Genomic DNA, 19,493 nt, shown 5'->3' with positions numbered 1-19,493 from the left:
AGTCGGTAGTAGATCTGCATTGTTGTGTTTCTTTTGTTACATCTGCTTTTGGTGCATAATTGTTGTAATTGTATATGTGTGCTCTCCGTGTGCCGCGGAATAAATGTGCCTCATGTTGAACTGTTTTCCCGTTTCGCTTCGTCTTTTCTTTAATTGAATCTCCATCTTGCTTCACGTAAAGGGTTGGTAGTGGGCTTAATACGCCCGATAATTAATCGGAACCGTCGAGGCCGACGATAACACCGCTCGGTTATCCCGATAGTACGGAACGGGTCGCTTAAGTGGCCCGTGTCTGGAGTCGACCTGCGGCGAGGTGCGATCGCCCGGTCTACCCTCCGCGTGGGTACTTAGGTAGGTCGAGTTTGGCGAACAACCCTATCCCACACGGGGGGCCGATTGGCATGATCGTGGTGAGGCCGAAAGGCCCACCCATGACTAGCTCCCGGCGTTAGTCCGAGAGGGTCACGACAGAATTGTCCGTCCGGTGGGCGACGTGCCGCGATTCGAGTTACGTGGCCGTTCGCACGCCGGCGGGCGCAAATTCGCAACAATATATATTTATATATATATATATATATATTTATATATATATATATATATATATATATATATATATATATATATATATATTTAAAGAGGCTCTATCTTGGCAAAACAGTTGCATTGGCTCCGCTTATCAGACATAATCTCAGCAGAGCTACAGCCCCGTACATCTCTGCATGATTAAACGACAACCCGTAGCAAGAAGAGATTTTAATTCTCAATACTATGTGGACCAGTCCAATATATATATATATATATATATATATATATATATATATATATATATATATATATATATATATATATATATATATATATATATATATATTTAAATATATCGTTATATATGTATTATTTTAAATATATATATATATATATATATATATATATATATATATATATATATATATATATATATATATATATATATATATCTTCTTCTTCTTTCGGCTGCTCCCTTTTAGGGGTCTCCACAGCGGATCATCCGCATAATGATTTGGCACATGTTTTACGCCGGATGCTCTTCCTGACGCAACCCTGGTCGCCTCTTACGACACAGGGATATGGTACACCTATTTTAACTGGGGGAAACACCAGCCCAGTATACTGGTACTCATTTTGCCGACCTCGGAAGGATGACAGGCTGAGTCAACCCCCTGGTGTGTTAATTCAGTGGCCCAACGGGGCTTGAACTCAGGACCTCTTGGATCCCAAGCTGCTGCTCTAACCACTGCGCCAACACCAGGATGTGTGTGTGTGTGTGTGTGTGTGTGTGTGTGTGTGTGTGTGTGTGTGTGTGTGTGTGTGTGTGTGTGTGTGTGTGTGTGTGTGTGTGTGTGTGTGTGTGTGTGTGTGTGTGTGTGTGTATATATATAGATATATAGATATAGATATATATATAGATATAGATATATATATATATATATAGATATATATATATATATATAGATATATATATATATATATATATATATATATATATATATAGATATATATATATATATATATATAGATATATATATATATATATATATATATATATATATATATATATATATATATATATATATATATATATATATATATATATATATATATATATATATATATATATATATATATATATATATATATATATATATATATATATATATATATATATATATATATATATATATATATATACAGATATATATATATATATAGATATATATATATATATATATATATATATAGAGATAGATATATATATACATATATATATATATATATATATATATATATATAGATATATATATAGATATAGATATAGATATAGATATAGATATAGATATAGATATAGATATAGATATATATATATATATATATATATATATATATATATAGATATATATATATATGTATGAAGCTCTGACTCACTGATATTAAAGATGGGGACCTTCAGGGTTACGTAGAAAGCTGAAATTTTGTGTGCAGATGGACATCGAAGCCAGCACACCAGGAAAAAATCGCAGAATCATTGCACATCATTCATATCTGAAAATATAAATAAATGAAGAAAAAAATGCAGGTGAGCGACCTGAGACAATGGGAAAGCATAGTCATTTTGTGTGCCGACAAACATCGAAGCCGATGCACTGGGAAAAATCACAGAATCGTCGTACAACATTCATATATGAAAATAGTATCTGAGGTACCTGGCATTGCCCGGGATAAATTTCACATTATTTCCCCAGTTTAAATAAGATAAAGTTGAAGACAAAGAGCTGAATTTGATTAATTGTTTTTTTCTTTCTGAGGAGATTGTCTTTCTTGCAATGTTTCTGTTGCTCTGGTAGTTGGTACACTTTCTCGGACAGCTTCAAGGCGTGATTGTCTTTCTTGTGATCTTTCATGCTTCCGCGCTTCTGTTGTTTTTTTTTCTGGCTGCCGATGTAGATCTGCCCAAACTTGCCCGTTTCTTTGGTGGCATGGTAAAGTTGTTGGGATTTTCAAAAACTGCAAAAAACATTACCATATTAACTTTCTGTAGCAACCATTATGCACATGACGGGACCTGATGTGGCAGAAAACGACGGGACCGATTTCCGGGAAAAATGCACCAAAATCTGGAATGGCGGCAAATCGAACACTTGTTCATGTTGCAGTGTTGCAGTCAAACGCAATATTGTTGCAGATCCCGTGCGCTGCGCATTCCTCTCTTGGTAGCTCTTGGTCAAACGGTTTGCACTTGCATAAAGGACAGACAAACAGACAGGCCAAAACAAATCACATATATATATATATATATATATATATATATATATATATATATATATATATATATATATATATATATATATATATATATATATATATATATATATATATTACATATACTAAGAAAATGAACAGGATCGAGCATCATAAATATATGTGGAAATATTGCAGGCCCAGACCAGGAAGTCCTTCAATATCCATCCTCACACAATAGAGTGTGTGCTTTGTGCCTGATGTAGCCAGCTATGAAGCCGGTGAAACGTTGCCTGAGACTGATTCTACTCTCGCTTTTATGCTCAAATTAGCAGAGTCGATCGAGTCTTTTTAACTTTTGGTTGGAAACATCTTCTTCTTTAATATATATATATATATATATATATATATATATATATATATATATATATATATATTTATATTTATATATACACATATATATTTATATATACACATATATATTTATATATACACATACATGCATACATACACGAGGGTGAGTCAAAAAGTATCTGCAATATATTTTTATTTAAATAATACAACTACAATTGAGCATGCACAAGAGCATAATTTTCCACATGGTCGTCCTCCTTTTCAGCACACTTCATCCATCGGTTAGTGAGCTTCTGTGTGCCCTCAGAAAGAAAAAGGTTTTCGCTGAGTGACGAGCCACACATTTACCGCTTCTTTCACTTGTTGGTCACTGGCAAAGTGGCGGCCTCTGAAAGTGTTGTTGAGTGTATGAAACAGGTGAAAGTGTGAAAGGGCCATGTCAGGACTGTCTGGAGGATGCTCCAACACTTCAAAGTTCAATTGTCAGAGGGTTTCCACAATTGTCAGAGGGTTTCCATAATTGTCAGAGGGTTTCCACTCCATACTTAGGCGTTTGCTCTCTGTCTCGTAATGGTGGATCCACGTCTTGTCTCCAGTGACAATGCGTCCCAAAAAAGCATTCCCTTCATGATGAAAGTGGTTAAAAAGGCTTTGGCAGATTGTCACACGGTTGCACTTGTGTCTTCTGTGAGTTTTTTTGGAACCCATCTTGCAGAAACTTTACAAAAGCCAAGTCGGCTGTTGATGATTTCATGTGCAAAACCATGAAGACTGATGTTCAGATGTTGTGCCACTTTCTCATTAGTCGACTGTCAATTATCCAGAATAATGGTGCGGACTCCTTCAATGTTTTCTTCTGTTGTGGACGTAGATGGTGGTCCAGATCATTCATCATCAGTGACACTTGTGTGACGTTTTTGAACATGGTAATCCAATCATACACACTCCGTTGCGGTAAAACACTGTTCCCATATTGTGCTGAAAGTCTGTGATGGATTTCTGCCTCTGGTATACCTTCAGCCCACAAAAATCATATTTAGTGCTGCTCTTCTTTGGTGCAAACGAACAGTGGAGTGGTCATGTTAACTCCATTACGACATAACTACTGACTGCTCAAGGCTGAAACTGCTTCACAATAGCACAGACAGTTCGTGCTTGTACCTGCAAGTTCAACAAGCAATGTAGTCAACACAACACAGTTTTTAATAAATCATTGTGCATACTTTTCAACTCACCCTCATGCAGCTATACTGGTGTGTGTGTGTGTGTGTGTGTGTGTGTGTGTGTGTGTGTGTGTGTGTGTGTGTGTGTGTGTGTGTGTGTGTGTGTGTGTGTGTGTGTGTGTGTGTGTGTGAAGAAATAATGGGATTGGTTGACTTGATGAATCTACAAAGGTTACTGTGCAAACAGTAACCTTTGTAGATTATTTGTAGGTTACTGTGAAAATCATGCCTTTGCAGATCCACATCCTGGAGTTCAACTCCCCTTCCATCTATTATCAGAAAGTGGATGACATATTTGCTGTCTTTGTGTCAACCTCAGCATGTAAAGTCTTCTTGGCATACCTGAACTCTCTCCATCCATCCCTAGAGTTCACCTTAGAGATGGAACGTCCCACCGTATTTCCATTCTTGGACGCTTTAGTTGAGAAATCGGCCGATGCTTATAAAACCACAGTCTACCTTAAGTTTACTTTTATCCGACAGTATACGAGGTGTATACAGTTCCTCTCGATACAAGATTGGATTGATTGGTATCTTGGTCAATACAGCAGGAATGATCTGCTCCACAGATAAACTCCATGCTGAAACTGAGACCATCAAGACTATTCTTCTTGGTAATAATGGATATCCTGAACAGATCATCAATAGATATATCTACAAATTCCTGAACCCGCCAAATAATCCCATAATCGGACCTGGTAAATGTCCGGTATACCTCCGTCTACCTTGGAAAGGCCAAGTATCTCAACGGTTTGAAAACCAGATCAGATAGACAGTGTCCCATTCTTTCTATGCTGTTCAACCACAAGTGATTTTCACCACCCTCCAGTTGTTTCTGTCAGTGTCCCATTCTTACTATGCTAAGCGAGTCGTATTATAAGTAAGATTATTTACGAATTTCAGTGCCAGTGTGATGCTAGGTATGTGGGCCACACATATTTGAGATTGAAAGATCGTATTGAACAACACGTCCCTTTGGGATAAGACAGGGGCCAGTCAAACGAACAGATATATATATATATATATATATATATATATATATATATATATACATGCATGAAGAAAAAACATACCTACTGCTTATAATAGAAAACACCTCACTTGTACTGGAAACGTGGGGCATGAATACTATACTGTAAATGGTGGAGACTTGTAATACCCTCTCCCACCTAGAGGCGGCACTACACGATACACATTTACATAGAAAATTTGTGTCATGCCCCTCTCCCCACCCCCCACTCACCCCCCCCCCACCACCAGGCCATTAGCAAAGATAAAAACACCCTTATACATTAATTTGGGTCATGTTGATCCTATGTAACAAGTCTTGATGTAATTGGTCCATAACTGTAGGAGTAGCACGACAAACACACAAACAAATGCACAAACACCAGTCTGTGAATTATAGTAAAGATGCGCATGCACGCACACACGGACGCATGCGCACACACACACACACACATGCACACACACACATACCCATCTGCTAGTATCAGTTGGTGGACGTTACAGATCACACTTTCACGAAGATGAGGGAGAAGTCCATTCAAAGGCAGAGATCATTCAAAATGCCTGCCACTTTCAATCGAGTACCACCTCTGGCCACCTGGTTTGTGAAAGACTTGAGCCAGAATATATATTTTTTTAATGTTCCCCGGCTGACGTCACAAGAAAGTGGGAATGATTGGGGCCATTGAATATTCATAGTAGTCGTATTCATAGTTGTAGTAGTAGTAGGAGTATTTGTTCAGACAATTTATTTGCAAGGAATGTTTGAACCAAAAGATCATAGTGGCTTATAAAGAGGACAGGTACACCTTAGTACACAATAAACCAACAAAGTTTGATGGGTATTTCAATTTTATTGTCAGAAACAATAACAAAAAACAATTTAAAAAAAACGTTTGCTTTTTTAACAATCACGGAAGGCAAAAAACGTATTTTACAGCTATATTGCACCTTGCGGCTTTCCTAGTGTCTAGTGCAGGAAAGACAAAAAAAAATAAAAAATAAAAAACGGTCCTGCTACATTACGCTGAAATATTAACATTAGTGCACAAAATAAACAAGCTAACCTACTAGAATATGCACAACAACTGTTGAAACAACACCGGTAATAACTCTCCCAGAGCTTGGAGTTTCAAACTCCCCAGGAGCTGTGGTTAAATTTGTTTTGTTTTATTCTTTTGTACAAAAAGAGGAATAGAATGCAAGTCATTTTGTCAAAAAAAAGCTCCAGCCCCCCCTCTCCCCCCCCCAAAAAACAAGAAAACCACAGGCCTCGAAGGAAGGCTCCGAAATCGTTTTCCGCGTCAGTTCTGTACAAGCTCTTAGCCCGTTGGGCGTCGGAGCAGAGCCTGCTGCCCGAATGAAAAGCCGTTTCACAGGACAACTCAACCGAACAGCACGGGACGTGTGCAAAAGTGTACACGGGGAAGCGTAGCTGTTCAGGCGCGTACTGAAAAGTTAAAGAATACAACTCCTCCTTGACTTCAATCATGGCCAAATAAAATGGAAACAGCGAAGGCGCACTCTGGATTGCCAAAAAACACACACACACACACACACACACACACACACACACACACACACACACACACACACACACACACACACACACACACCATGACAATGTTTAAGATTCAAGCATGACCATCTTTTGAAGGAGTCAATTTTCTTCCAGGTTCACCACTCGATTTGCTGGTGAGCCAGAGAGGTGTGATTGTGGGCTCAATGACATTAGTAATTAAACTTACCCCCCACCCCCACCCCAACTCCCCCTTTTCCCCCCAAATCTCAAGTCAAATAAATTGCTACAGCAAAAGCAGGAGCATAACTCAAACAGTGCACATACATTCATAACCATGCACATGTATGCGCGCACACAAACAAACACACACACACACACACACACACACACACACACACACACACACACACACACACACACACACACACACACACACCTCACATACAAACACACACACGCCTTCAAGACAATTTCAAATGGCCTTGGCTCTCAGTCTGAGCTTAAGCCTTAGTGCATTCTAGTCCAAAACTACATGCCAGTAACAAAGTGCATTTATGCCGTGCTCGATTCGATTGACCACAGGCTTGTGATGCTGGTTTGATTTATCTGAAACTTCACATGGTCCAGCTTGTTCAAAATGAAAAAAATAACAAATTAAAACATCAGATCATTCAGCTGGTAGTCTGTACCCACATCACCTTTGGTCATTCAACCTTCAATAAGAGAGAAGGCATGGCAAAAAATAAAAAAATAAAAAAGACGCTACGAATAAACCCCCGGGATCACGAGAGTTAAACTTCGGAGCCGACGCTAAAATACAAATTCATCAGGTCCACGTGATACGAACTAAAACGAGAAGTGAAAAACAAAAAGCGCCATAAATTGCACAAAACCGCTGGCTCAGAAATAAGGCATGCAAGCAAAAATGAAATAACTACAAATAAATACAAAGTTTGTGGCCAATCTCGGCACGCTATGTACAATGCAGCGTTAAGGCAATGTTTTGGGGGTCGGCAGAGCTTCAAGTGTCATGAGATAGGCAGCTGTGTGGTGCTGAGCTGGCAGCGTGTGCGGGCAGGTCCGAGGAAAAGGATTTTGAACACTATCGGTGGCACAGATGCTGGACGAAGGCCTTCACAATCTGAATTGAACGAAGAGTTAACTTTGCAGTGGTATTCTTCATGGAAACTTCGTGGGAGTCGATTTGGAAGGAACTGCCCCTTCAACGAAGGACGCGAGTCTTGCAGGAAGTACTGGGAAGCATCTGCAGGAAGCCCGATTAAGGCAGGTGGCAGGATAGGTATGCAATCATAAATAAAAAGAACAAGAAAAGCACAAAGGAGCAATATGCTATTTGAATGAACGGTCCACAGGAAAAAATTTCAACCAACGGCTGCCCGCGGCGCAGCCTGATGTTAGCGCGTTGTGACTGCCAGGCAACACGCGTGATGCCGGCTCAAGATGCAGAGATTGCCTCCTCTCTCTTTGGCATTGATTCCCCAGCTGCTCCATTCTTTTGACAACTCCACTTGGCAAGAACATGGAGAAGAACAGAATATTGGAGTTGGTCAAACTGCTGGGATCATGGGTGAGGGAGGCTTGGAGATGGGCCTCAGCACCATGGAGGTGACCTGGAAGGCACAGGTAGGCCTGGAGAGCGGAGGGTGCCAGGATCCATTAGAAACGTATAAAGAAGCCCAGGACCCAATTGATGATGAGACGCCAAAGTCGGAGGTTGTGACGCAGCTGTTGTATGTGGTGCTGCGTGGGGAGTGGATGAGAAAACAGACATGATCTTGGAAACACATGAAAATTCCATTGTTATCAATGAAAGGCAAATTAACGCAAAATACATTTGCTTGAGAAGAACCAGACATGAGATCCATAAGACAAAATCGTCCATTTCTTATCCAAAATGTACGATCGATTCCTTATCTTATACTGTGTGTAACACCCAGTTTGCTTCCTTGATGCAAGCTTCGTCCCTCTACTCAACAAGAGGGTGCAAAAAGCTCCGCCACTCTCAGCGAGGATGTGGGACAGGAGCAAATTTCAGACAGTACAAGTTCTGCCTTCTCTTGAGCAAGATTTGGTGGAGGATCACTCGATATCATGCACACATTTACTGACCAAAGTTCATCTCTTTTTTTTTCACTCTTTTAAAGGTAATTATTGTGTCTCTGATTTTATTTTTACACCGTCCAGGGACAGCAATAGCAATCTTTTTGGATTCGGATTCGACTTCTATTAAATGTACAAATTGTACATTTTTAACACATACGAACAACAGGGAATCACAATTTGTTAACCTCCGCCATCTTCGAAGATGGATGGAGGTTACTGTTTTCACCCCTTTCTGTTTGTTTGTTTGTTTGTGAACAGTATTACGGAAAAACTCCTCGACGGATTTCGACGAAACTTGGTGGGGGGTTAGGTGTGGTCCAAGGATCATGCCATTAAATTTTGGACTTGGTCCAAAATTGGTCCCCCCCCCCCTCAAAAAAAAGTTAGAGAATTTTTTTTTTGCATTTCTGCATGTTTTAAGTGATTTCCAACCCCCCCCCCAAAAAAATTGTTACCCCCCCAAAAAAGAAAAACTTTTTTTTGCATTTCTACATGTTTTAAGTGATTTCCACCCCCCCCAAAAAAAAAAATTTAAAGAAAAAAAAATTTTTTTTTGCATTTCTACATGTTTTAAGCGATTTCCAACCCCCTCCCCCAAAAATTGTTAGAGAAAATTTTTTTTTTTTGCATTTCTACATGTTTTAAGTGATTTCCAACCCCCCTCCAAAATAATTGTTAGAGAAAAAAAATTTTTGCAACTTTTTTTTCAACAAAATTTCGATTTCTTTTTTTTGCATTTCTACATGTTTTAAGTGATTTCCAACCCCCCTCCCCCCCAAAAAAAAATGGAGAAAAGAACTATAACTGTCAGCACTGTTGACATCATATTTAATGAATAAGATATAAGGTTCACTTGAGTGACCCAGCAGTATTGGCGGCGGAGGTTTTGCACTCTCCCGAGTGCTCCCCCTCTAGTTTATTCACTGTGTTAAGAAACTACCTCGGCTGACAGGATGACCTCGAGGTACCCACACTCACCTCTAAGCTTTCTCGCCTGGATTTGAATCTCGACCCAGCTATAAAATGTCATCCTGGTGTTTCACAGGCAGGGTGAATCATAAATGTATGTGTGTCATTCCTATGCATTAAGCTGAGCGTCCTGTCTTCCGACATTAGTTAATGGACATTAAGACCCCCACGATGTCCTTCACAAAGAGTGGGTGAGTTATCGCCCGCATCGTGGCCAAGTTACAAATTCCTGCCTGAATTACAGCTGGGAAGGCAATGACAAACCACCCAGTCTGAGTAGGGGAGAGAGGAGGGTAGGGGATTGGGGGAGAGATGAGGAATGAGGGAGAGACAGGGGAGTGCGGGAAGGGAAAGAGGGAGGGGAGGGGGAGGACAGGGACGGTTGGATAGAGGGAGGATAGAAGTTTCCTTCTGTGTCCATCTTATCCACCCCATTCCTCCTTACCCCATTTTTTTGTCCAATTCTCCCTCTATTTTGTCCTTCAACTCCATTCTTCCATGAGCCTTGACTGTATGCATGTAAAGTCATAGGTTGGCAACCATTGTACATGAGCCGAATGGTCTCTTTCTGTGTTGAAGCTCCTTGGAAGGGAAATCGTCCATTATATATTGTGATGTGCGGTGTCTGTCCTTGTGTTCGTCAGTCTCCTGTTTGCGGTGGCCGCTTCTCACGCTGCGTTGAAAAGCCCAACATTCAATTTTGAAATGACGGGAGAACAGACATGAGTAATGTTGAGGCCAAATTTTATTTCACAACCAGGATATTTTGCCCTGTTTTGAGACAAACTCAACCTCCGCCGCCGGATGTTTCACCACCATTTTGTGGTGGGCGGTAGAAGTAGCTCAGAGCTTTGGTTCTTATCAAAACCATGAGTGCAACACAATTAACCTTTTTAAAGTCCATGAAATATTTAAATTGATAGATTAACTTAAACTTTTCCCATCACTGGGGACGGATACTTTTGCAAGCCCTCCCGTCATTTGGGATGGGTACTCTACCTAGTCCCCTTATATTGCCACATGTACAGTGTACATGGAAATAGCCCCTCCATCCCACCGTAGCCACATAGGTCTACCATTTCTGGGTGCGCAAATCATTTGTACACTGTAATTGGCATAATGAGTATACTTGTGTATATTACGAGCTTGGTTTTTGGATGCCTTTGCCAGAGTTGTGCTAATTACTTAATTACTTTTTGATTAAATAATTATTTCTTCTTCATTTAATTAAGTGAAGTTGAATTTCCTACACCCACCAGTAGGTGGGGAAATATGGGGCTGGCAGGATGATCTCGAGGTATGCACACTCGCCTCTCAGTTGTCTAGCCTGGATTTGATTCCCAGCCCAGCTATAAACTGTCAGCTCGGTGTTTCACAGGCAGGGTGATTCATCGATGTGTGTGCCGTCCCTCAGCTGGACATTAAACGGGAGTCCCATCTGTCAACATTAGTTGGTGGACATGAATGAGCCTTTGGTGCCCTTCGCGAAGAGTAGGCATGCTATTGCCGGCACCATGGCCAAATTCCAAATTCCTGCCCTAACTAGTAGAATGTCCGGCCTGGCCAGCCGTTTCGTGAAGACTCAGGTCAATCTTCCCCTGGCCGACCCCACAAGAAAAGATGGGTTAATAATGGGAGTTAAAAGAAGAAGAAGAAGAAGAAGAAGAAGAAGAAGTTACTTGTGCTGATATCTTTGAAAAATAGAGCATGCCCCTGTGTGCCAGTAGTCTCTCCAAATCTAAATTTCTGTTTTGGTGAAGGGATGTGTGTCAGCAGCACCTTGCAATAGGTTTATGACCTGTTCAGGTAATTAGTTCCAGAAAACACCATATTTGGATGGCACTGTGTTTGTACGGAACCCAAGGGATGTGTGCTGGTGGTCTCCAATTATAGGTGAGAGATGTCATTGGGTCTTAATGCATACATATATATATATATATATATATATATATATATATATATATATATATATATATATATATATATATATATATATATATATATCAACACTATTCACATAATAATATTCTCTGTGTAAGATTTTATCTTTAAATTGATTATCAACCAAGTAATTATAATGAGACAACTCCAAATGATAGCAGAATGATGCTTGAAGCGCAAAGAAATGCATCGATAACTGGCACTGCGAATGCTGAACTTGCACACTCATAGGTTTAAGTGACAGCATTCTGTGACATCTTATGTGTTTGTACAAATTTATTTCATTCCATTTGTATAAATGTACAGCTTAGCTATGGGGGGGAGGGGGAAATATAGATTGTGTTCCTTCCAGTTGTGGTTATACTGCAGTTCGATGTAGTGCAGGTAAGGAATCCACAGCAAAGCCAGATTCAGCCGTGCACGCATGGCATCATGTCAAATGCACAAAGTATGATTAAACAACTCAATAAACGTAAGCCCTTGTCATTAACCTTTATCCTCCTGCCAGGTTGTCTTGCACTCAGTTACTCAATCCTTGATGGCCCTTGTCACAATTGTCTAACCCCTCCTCTTGTGTCAACAAGCAGTCACTGCCCACTCTGCCCTGGGGGCCTGCTCATGTTGTGATAAATGTTACTTGTTTCTCCTGCACTCGTTACACCCCTCCTCCACTCCCACCTCACGTGTCCAACCACTACTACCACCACTCGCCACAACCCCCAACGCATGTGTGCCATATCTGCTTGGCTGAAAGCGAGAAATACAGCCTGCTCCCCTCCAATCTAAACTCAAGATTCCCACCCTCCAAAAACTTTCTTGTTCCTCCGTGGCACGACCCTCCCCCAACCCCCACCCATTTCTCCCCATCCTAACCCACCTCCCTCTCGATCTGCTGACTCAGTCTCCAGCCGTGCTGCTGTCTCGGCCTGTTGTTATTGAGGGAAAAAACTGGGCTGGCAACTGCCAGGGAATAAAGCCCCAAAAAACCTCGGAGGGACACGTCCTGATGTGTTACAGAGGCGCTGTGGCAGAACAACCTGCTTAATGCATACAATGTTGTCTTGGAGACCTGCATTTCCCTTACTTTTTCAAAACTTGGCTCTTGGTCGCAAATGCTCTGCCTTTCTTCTGTTTCAGCCAGGTTCACGTTGCTTCAGCGCGGTTAACCCCCTCTCATCATCCCCGGTTCTGTTTATACCGTACTCTACAAGTAAATCGGTTTAAGTCAGGTGGAACCAACAGCGGTGTTCAACATGTAACCTCCAGTTTCATGCCCTAGCTCTTAGCGAGCTATACCGCCAAGTTTATGTCACGTCCTGCTCCACAGAGTCCACCGGAGGCATGTAGACAAACCAGCTGTAATTCTGACATAAACTATGTAAATGGATCACTTCTGTTTACGTGTTACAAAGCACTTCCCTTCAAAAATGAGACCGAACATGTAACAAACCATGTCAACCTATTTTTAGCATCAGCAGCGGCTGAAAGGACAATCTATACATGATGTTCGCAATTGACTCTGAGAACAACACGGTGTACTCATGGGAACACATAAAGACCTGACACCCCAATTATGTAATTTTAAATAAGGTGTACACATGCGCAAGCAGCATGTGCTCAGGTGCGCACACCTAAACAACCTACCTATCTAACCTGAACTGCCTTTAAAGACAGACAACCATTCTTATAACGTGCACCAACTAGCCTCATCGACACTGAATGACATAGATCTTACGAGATAAACAATCAGCTGAAAACAAGTGACGCCAAGGTGTGCTTTCCGATTGAAGGAAAAAAAAAAAACAACAACACTCAGGTGTGTGAAGTGTTCACCTGCTGAATGTGTGTCGGACGAGATTCAACTAAAAGCAGGCTCTTCCAAATATAAATGGTTTTGCTTTTATCAACTTGAGGTCGATAAAGGTGAGCTGAGCGCCGTGGGAAATGGAGTGAAACTGACGTTTTGGGAATTAGCCCTTCGTCAGAGGAAAAACGTCAGTGTCCTTTGCTTCCCACGGCGGTGTCGTTGTAACTGTTCCCTGTGACGCAGACCGACACCAGCCTTCATAAAGTCTACTATTACTCTCTCTCCAAATATAAACACTTCCTTAGCTCAGGGGTTGGGCACAGGTAAGGTGGCCGTCCCGTTACCTCATTTACGACCGCAGAAGGAAAACAAGTGATGGAGGAACAAAGACACCCGGTCTGAAGTCAGCGATGTTGCTTTAGAAAAAAAACAGAGTAAAATCTCCCGCCATCTGCGTCGACTCGTTTCCACGTGGCCGCGCCGCATGCCGATGGTTTGCGGAATTGCGATTTTTCTTTGTTGTTGTTGTTGTTGTTGTTTGTCCCCCCCCCCTTGGTTCTATCGACACAGAGAGTGCATTTAACACGGAATGTCCGGAAGACGCAAGGTGAACCTTCAGGCCATGGCATAAAACATGCTATCACCTTTCAGCAAGTTCTCCTAAACAAGGTGCGAAACTTCCCCTAAAGTGAGGCTTTGGGGGGGAAATAAATAAAAGAATCTATATGGTTACAACCGCATTGCTATGGAAACGTCTGACCTCAGGACCCAACAAAGGATGAGCTTGGTTAGGATTGAGATGTCGGTTGGTTAGCAAGATCACGGTTATGACACCGAGATGAAAAACCGCCGCAAGGCGGTGCGGATGCTTTGTACAAGATTACACTTTTTCCGGGTGATGAATACACTCGTCCATCCGAGGATGGTGGTGATCTCATCGATATATCCCATTACACATGCTCATCTATTCTTATGCTTTCTATCCTCACGGTTCTATGAGAAACAAGTCCTCCCTCCGAAGGAATGCATGTATCGGGTCCGTGTTTAACACCATCCCGAAATCCACAGCCTCCATTGCCTCTTAGCGGCCTCAAAAGGCCCCCTAGTGGAGTTGAAATGGGAAATGCAGTTTTTTGCATGTATACATATTGTAGATACCATCGCCAATAGCAGCGTACCGTGGCCTTGTGAAACTGCCATGTTTACTTGAGACAAGATAAGATCAAGGAAAGACCCGGGCTTTAACCCGAGCTGCGAAACCGATTACCAAGCTTTTTGAACCGAGGTATCGGATTGATTTGAATGCTCGCCCCAGCTAAACCCGTTCCTCGATAGGGTGTTTTGAGATTATTTAACATCAAAGACTGCTTTGTAATACAGCCTTGAGATACACCATGGAGCATGCAGTTCCACCTTCCAACAGGTTGTCATTACTCGTCGTCTGTGCCGCTCGGCTGTGCGGTTTGTGTTTGCTTGATGCCGAAAAGAAAATTCTGCTTCGGCCGTAAACCAAACTTTCATCAGCAAGCACAAAATGATTGCATAATGTTTTTTAACCATTGTCTTTAGGACACAACATGGCCGCGGCGTTCCTCAACATGACCTTTTAACGAATCCACTTGGGGAGAAAACCCATCGAGGTGGTTGGTGTGAATGCATCATGTTACGGCAAGGCCATCCGACAGAAACCCACCTCCTCTCTGCGTTGAAAGTATTCTGCTGTGATTTCATCGGCGATGACCTGGAGCTGCCTCGCCACAAACACGTACAAGTTCTGGTCTTGCTGCAAGGGAGAGTGCTCTCGCAGGGGGACCACATCTGGAATGGCTGCCGACCCTCTGGCCATCTCGGGTCTGGGCCGCGCGGGTCTCGGTGGGGCGGCTGTATGGTGGGTCAGAAATGAGAGCACTGGTTATTCCGTGGTCTTTTCTCAAGCCGCATAACTATACAATAGAAAATGTCTCTACTGCTATTCCTTAACGGAACTTAAGGACAACGATGACAATCTGTCGACAATTATTGTGAGATGGGATTCAAAAGCAGCGCGGATGCACACCATCACAAAGCGAAGCGCATACACCAAAAAAGTCAGACCATGTGCGACCGCTCGTGGACCGACAGACCACGCGGACTGCGTGATCAATCTTCTGAGCAGTGCGAAACCTTGGGATGCTTGTGATTTGTCTCACGAGGAAACATAGTCCTTGAATGTGTTTTTTTTTTTAGCTTTGTGTTTTTGTTTGGGTGTCGTGAACAACAAATAATGAAGTAGCGAACACACATCCACCTCGTAATACCCCACGTGGGTCCAACCAACACGTCGTAGTCGAGTGAATTGAGCTTCTATCAAACTTGGTTCAAAGCTGCTTTAACAAACCGAACCCCAAACTTTTGGCTCCGATCACAGGAATTAGCATATCAGTACGAACCTCATAATCTGGTGGCAATTATAACTGTTTACTACACGTGGTCATTTGGCTGGCTCGGGTATGGCTCAGGTGGAGATGTTGTCCTGATGATTAACCGACCTCGGAAGTGCCAAGATGTAGTCTCGTCGATTTATGGCACCAAGGCATTGGCAAGCAACCTATCTGGATCCAGGAGACCCTGATCATCTGATGGTTCATTGCAACACCATAAGAGGCGGATGTGGTACAGGAGACACGATCTCCCAATGCCTGATCACGATTATATAAACATGGAATTGTACACAAGGATATTCCAACAATATATATCTCAGTGAAACCATCGCAAATAATGTGTTGGAGCACCCCCCTCCTATCCGTCCTCCATTCGGCCACACCGCCACCCCCCATCTCCCACCCGGACGGAGCTGTGTAAGACCCCACAGTGGTAACGCGGTTTGCGGACCGGTGGTTTCAGTGCATGCCCGGACTTGCCCGCCGTCGCGGGAAACTCACTCCCTCCAAAGCCTTACTCCCAGATCTTGGCCTCTCCCCTCCACTCTTCCCCGCCACCCCCAATGCCTTGCTCCCTCCAAACACTTTGTTATTGCTCCGAGCATTACAGCCAGTTCACAAGGGGCTCACATTAGCCGTAGGTAGAGAAAGACAACACAAGATGGGGGGGGGGGGTAGACCATACTTGGTAACAACATTATATATCTTATACATCAATATTATATGTCCATCGATTATTTTTCAGGTCACAGAAAGACGTCTTTGTAACAAAACACACACACACACACACACATAGACATGACCTGTACACATACACACATACACACACACACTCACATATACATAAATATACACAAATATTACACAATGTGCACACACACACACACACACACACACACACACACACACACACACACACACACACACACACACACACACACACACACACAGACATGACCTGTACACATACACAAACACACTCACATATACATAAATATACACAAATATTACACAATCTGTACACACACACACACACACACACACACACACACACACACACACACACACACACACACACACACACACACACACACACACACACACACAGACATGACCTGTACACATACACAAACACACTCACATATACATAAATATACACAAATATTACACAATCTGTACACACACACACACACACACACACACACACACACACACACACACACACACACACACACACACACACACACACACACACACACGCAAACACACTCACATATACATAAATATACACAAATATTACACAATCTGTACACACACACACACACACACACACACACACACACACACGTACATATAAATATTACACGATCCGTACACACATACACATGCACACACATACACACACGTATACATATATGTACATATAAATAATACACGATCCGTACACACATAAACATGCACACACATACACACACGTATACATATATGTACATATAAATATTACACGATCCGTACACACATACACATGCACACACATACACATACACACGTATACATATATGTACATATAAATATTAAACGATCTGTACACACATACACATAGACATGACCTGTACACATACACACACACACACACACACACACACACTCACGTATATATAAATATACACAAATATTACACAATCTGTACACACACACACGTATACATATATGTACATATAAGTATTACACGATCCGTACACATACACATGCACATACATACACACACGTATACATATATGTACATATAAATATTACACGATCCGTACACACATATACATATATGTACATGTAAATATTACACGATCCGTACACACATACACATGCACACACATACACACACACGTATACATATATGTACATATAAATATTACACGATCCGTACACACATACACATGCACACACAGATATGCGTATATATATATATATATATATATATATATATATATATATATATATATATATATATATATATATATATATATATATATATATATTTATATATATATATATATATATTACACGATCCATACACACACACACACATGTATACATAATGATCCGAGCAGCCAAAGCCAATGTGCTTGAAACATCAAATTAATTTAAATATATAAATATACATGTAAGATCTAAAAAGATATACCATTACAAATCTCACTTTCCCACTCTCGCGCCGGGCCCCCCATCGTGAGGTCATCAGAGGAACCCAGGTCCCTTTGCTTGCGAGTCTACAAATAATTAGAACGTATATCTCTGTCTATCTCGTATCTTTCTCTGTTCCTCTTTGGCTCGCTCTCGCTCTCTCTCTCTCTTTCTCTCTCGCTCTCTCTCCCTCTCTCACCCCCTCCCCCTCTCTCGAGCACACACAGGCACGCACGTCCCAGAGCGCCACAAGTTCCCCACAGCTGTGACCAGAGCTGGCTCGACGCTCCTTCACACCAAATGCAGACCACCCCCTCCCTCCCACTCAGCATGATGCAATCGCAATGACGTCATGTGTTTACATCCCAAGCTCCTCCCATGGCAAGGCTCGTCGTGCATGACGCTTCTGACGTTCTGATGTTGTGAGCTTAAGCACCACCTCCTCCTTTGCCCTCCCCCTTTCCCCCCCTCCCTCCCACCGTGCTCCATACAAGCGTCACAGACGTAAACAAAGCCACGTTGCCGGTGCCACGCAACGTCGCTCTGCAAAGCACCACACACCACGAGAGCGGTCTACCCTTTCCTTCCCACAATGCCTAGTCCTCGTACACTACAGCGTATGGATAACTGCTGTGGATGCTTACCCAGAGCAAGAGGCGCAACCCGATCTGTAGGCTCTGCGGACGCTTGTTGATGCGCAGTTTGGGTCCACTTATCGCAGCTGCAGCGCTGGGGTGGAGACCAGGGTGGCCAATCGAGTCCGAACGTCGTGCCGCTCGGTCCAAAACATCCGCGGGGACTGCTCGGTGGGGAACCCACGCTGTAGAATCCCGAGTGACCAGGCGGACTCGAACCGAAGAGAAAACGACGGGGTATTGTCGCAGGGTCATGCAGACACCGGCGGAGGCTCGGAATGGGAAACAGTGGGGATAGCGGCGGCGGCGGGCCAGCAGGAGCCGTCTCGCGGTCCCCTCCATCGTGCGCCCGCTCACCGTCGGCTCTCTGCTTGGCCATGGTGCCTCTAGAATGTGGGGGCGATACACATGCGTCACACACTGAAGAAGTTTTATTCAGGTTCGCGGCGCCGGCTCAGCCAGCGCTTTCGCACGGAGGAACGGGACTCATGGCTGGAGATCCGCGACGCGAGGCTGCCTTCGGGGACTGAGCGC

The 19,493-nt window shown here is 42.5% G+C and overlaps 2 protein-coding genes across 3 annotated transcripts in view; one reads left to right on the top strand and one right to left on the bottom strand.

Moving 5' to 3' along the window:
• Positions 1-19,493, top strand: part of LOC147022743 (uncharacterized) — a 684,736-nt gene that overhangs the window by 608,364 nt on the left and 56,879 nt on the right. The gene's annotated exons all lie outside the window — the stretch shown is intronic.
• Positions 6,330-19,338, bottom strand: BBC3 (BCL2 binding component 3). Its single transcript, XM_085887535.1, has 3 exons — positions 18,969-19,338; positions 15,417-15,604; positions 6,330-8,643 (listed from the first exon to the last, which is right to left on the bottom strand). The coding sequence occupies exons 1-3, from the start codon at positions 19,336-19,338 to the stop codon at positions 8,560-8,562; spliced, it is 642 nt and encodes a 213-aa protein (XP_085743661.1). The 3' UTR covers positions 6,330-8,559.

Source organism: Eptatretus burgeri, chromosome 7 (genome assembly GCF_056783735.1).
Source record: "Eptatretus burgeri isolate ZD-2024b chromosome 7, Ebu_testis_v1, whole genome shotgun sequence".
NCBI classification, from domain to species: Eukaryota; Metazoa; Chordata; class Myxini; order Myxiniformes; family Myxinidae; genus Eptatretus; species Eptatretus burgeri.
Note: the sequence above shows the minus strand (reverse complement) of the source record. Positions and strands in the feature narration are given on the sequence as shown.

Bases quoted from the DNA above. Each gene is read 5' to 3' on its own strand.
- BBC3 (XM_085887535.1), bottom strand. From the start codon at position 19,338: ATGGCCAAGCAGAGAGCCGACGGTGAGCGGGCGCACGATGGAGGGGAC. The intron at 15,605-18,968 runs GTAAGCATCCAC...CCCACCATACAG, and splicing joins GGTTGCGCCTCTTGCTCTGG to CCGCCCCACCGAGACCCGCG. The intron at 8,644-15,416 runs GTGGGTTTCTGT...CTCCCCACGCAG, and splicing joins ACTTTCAACGCAGAGAGGAG to CACCACATACAACAGCTGCG.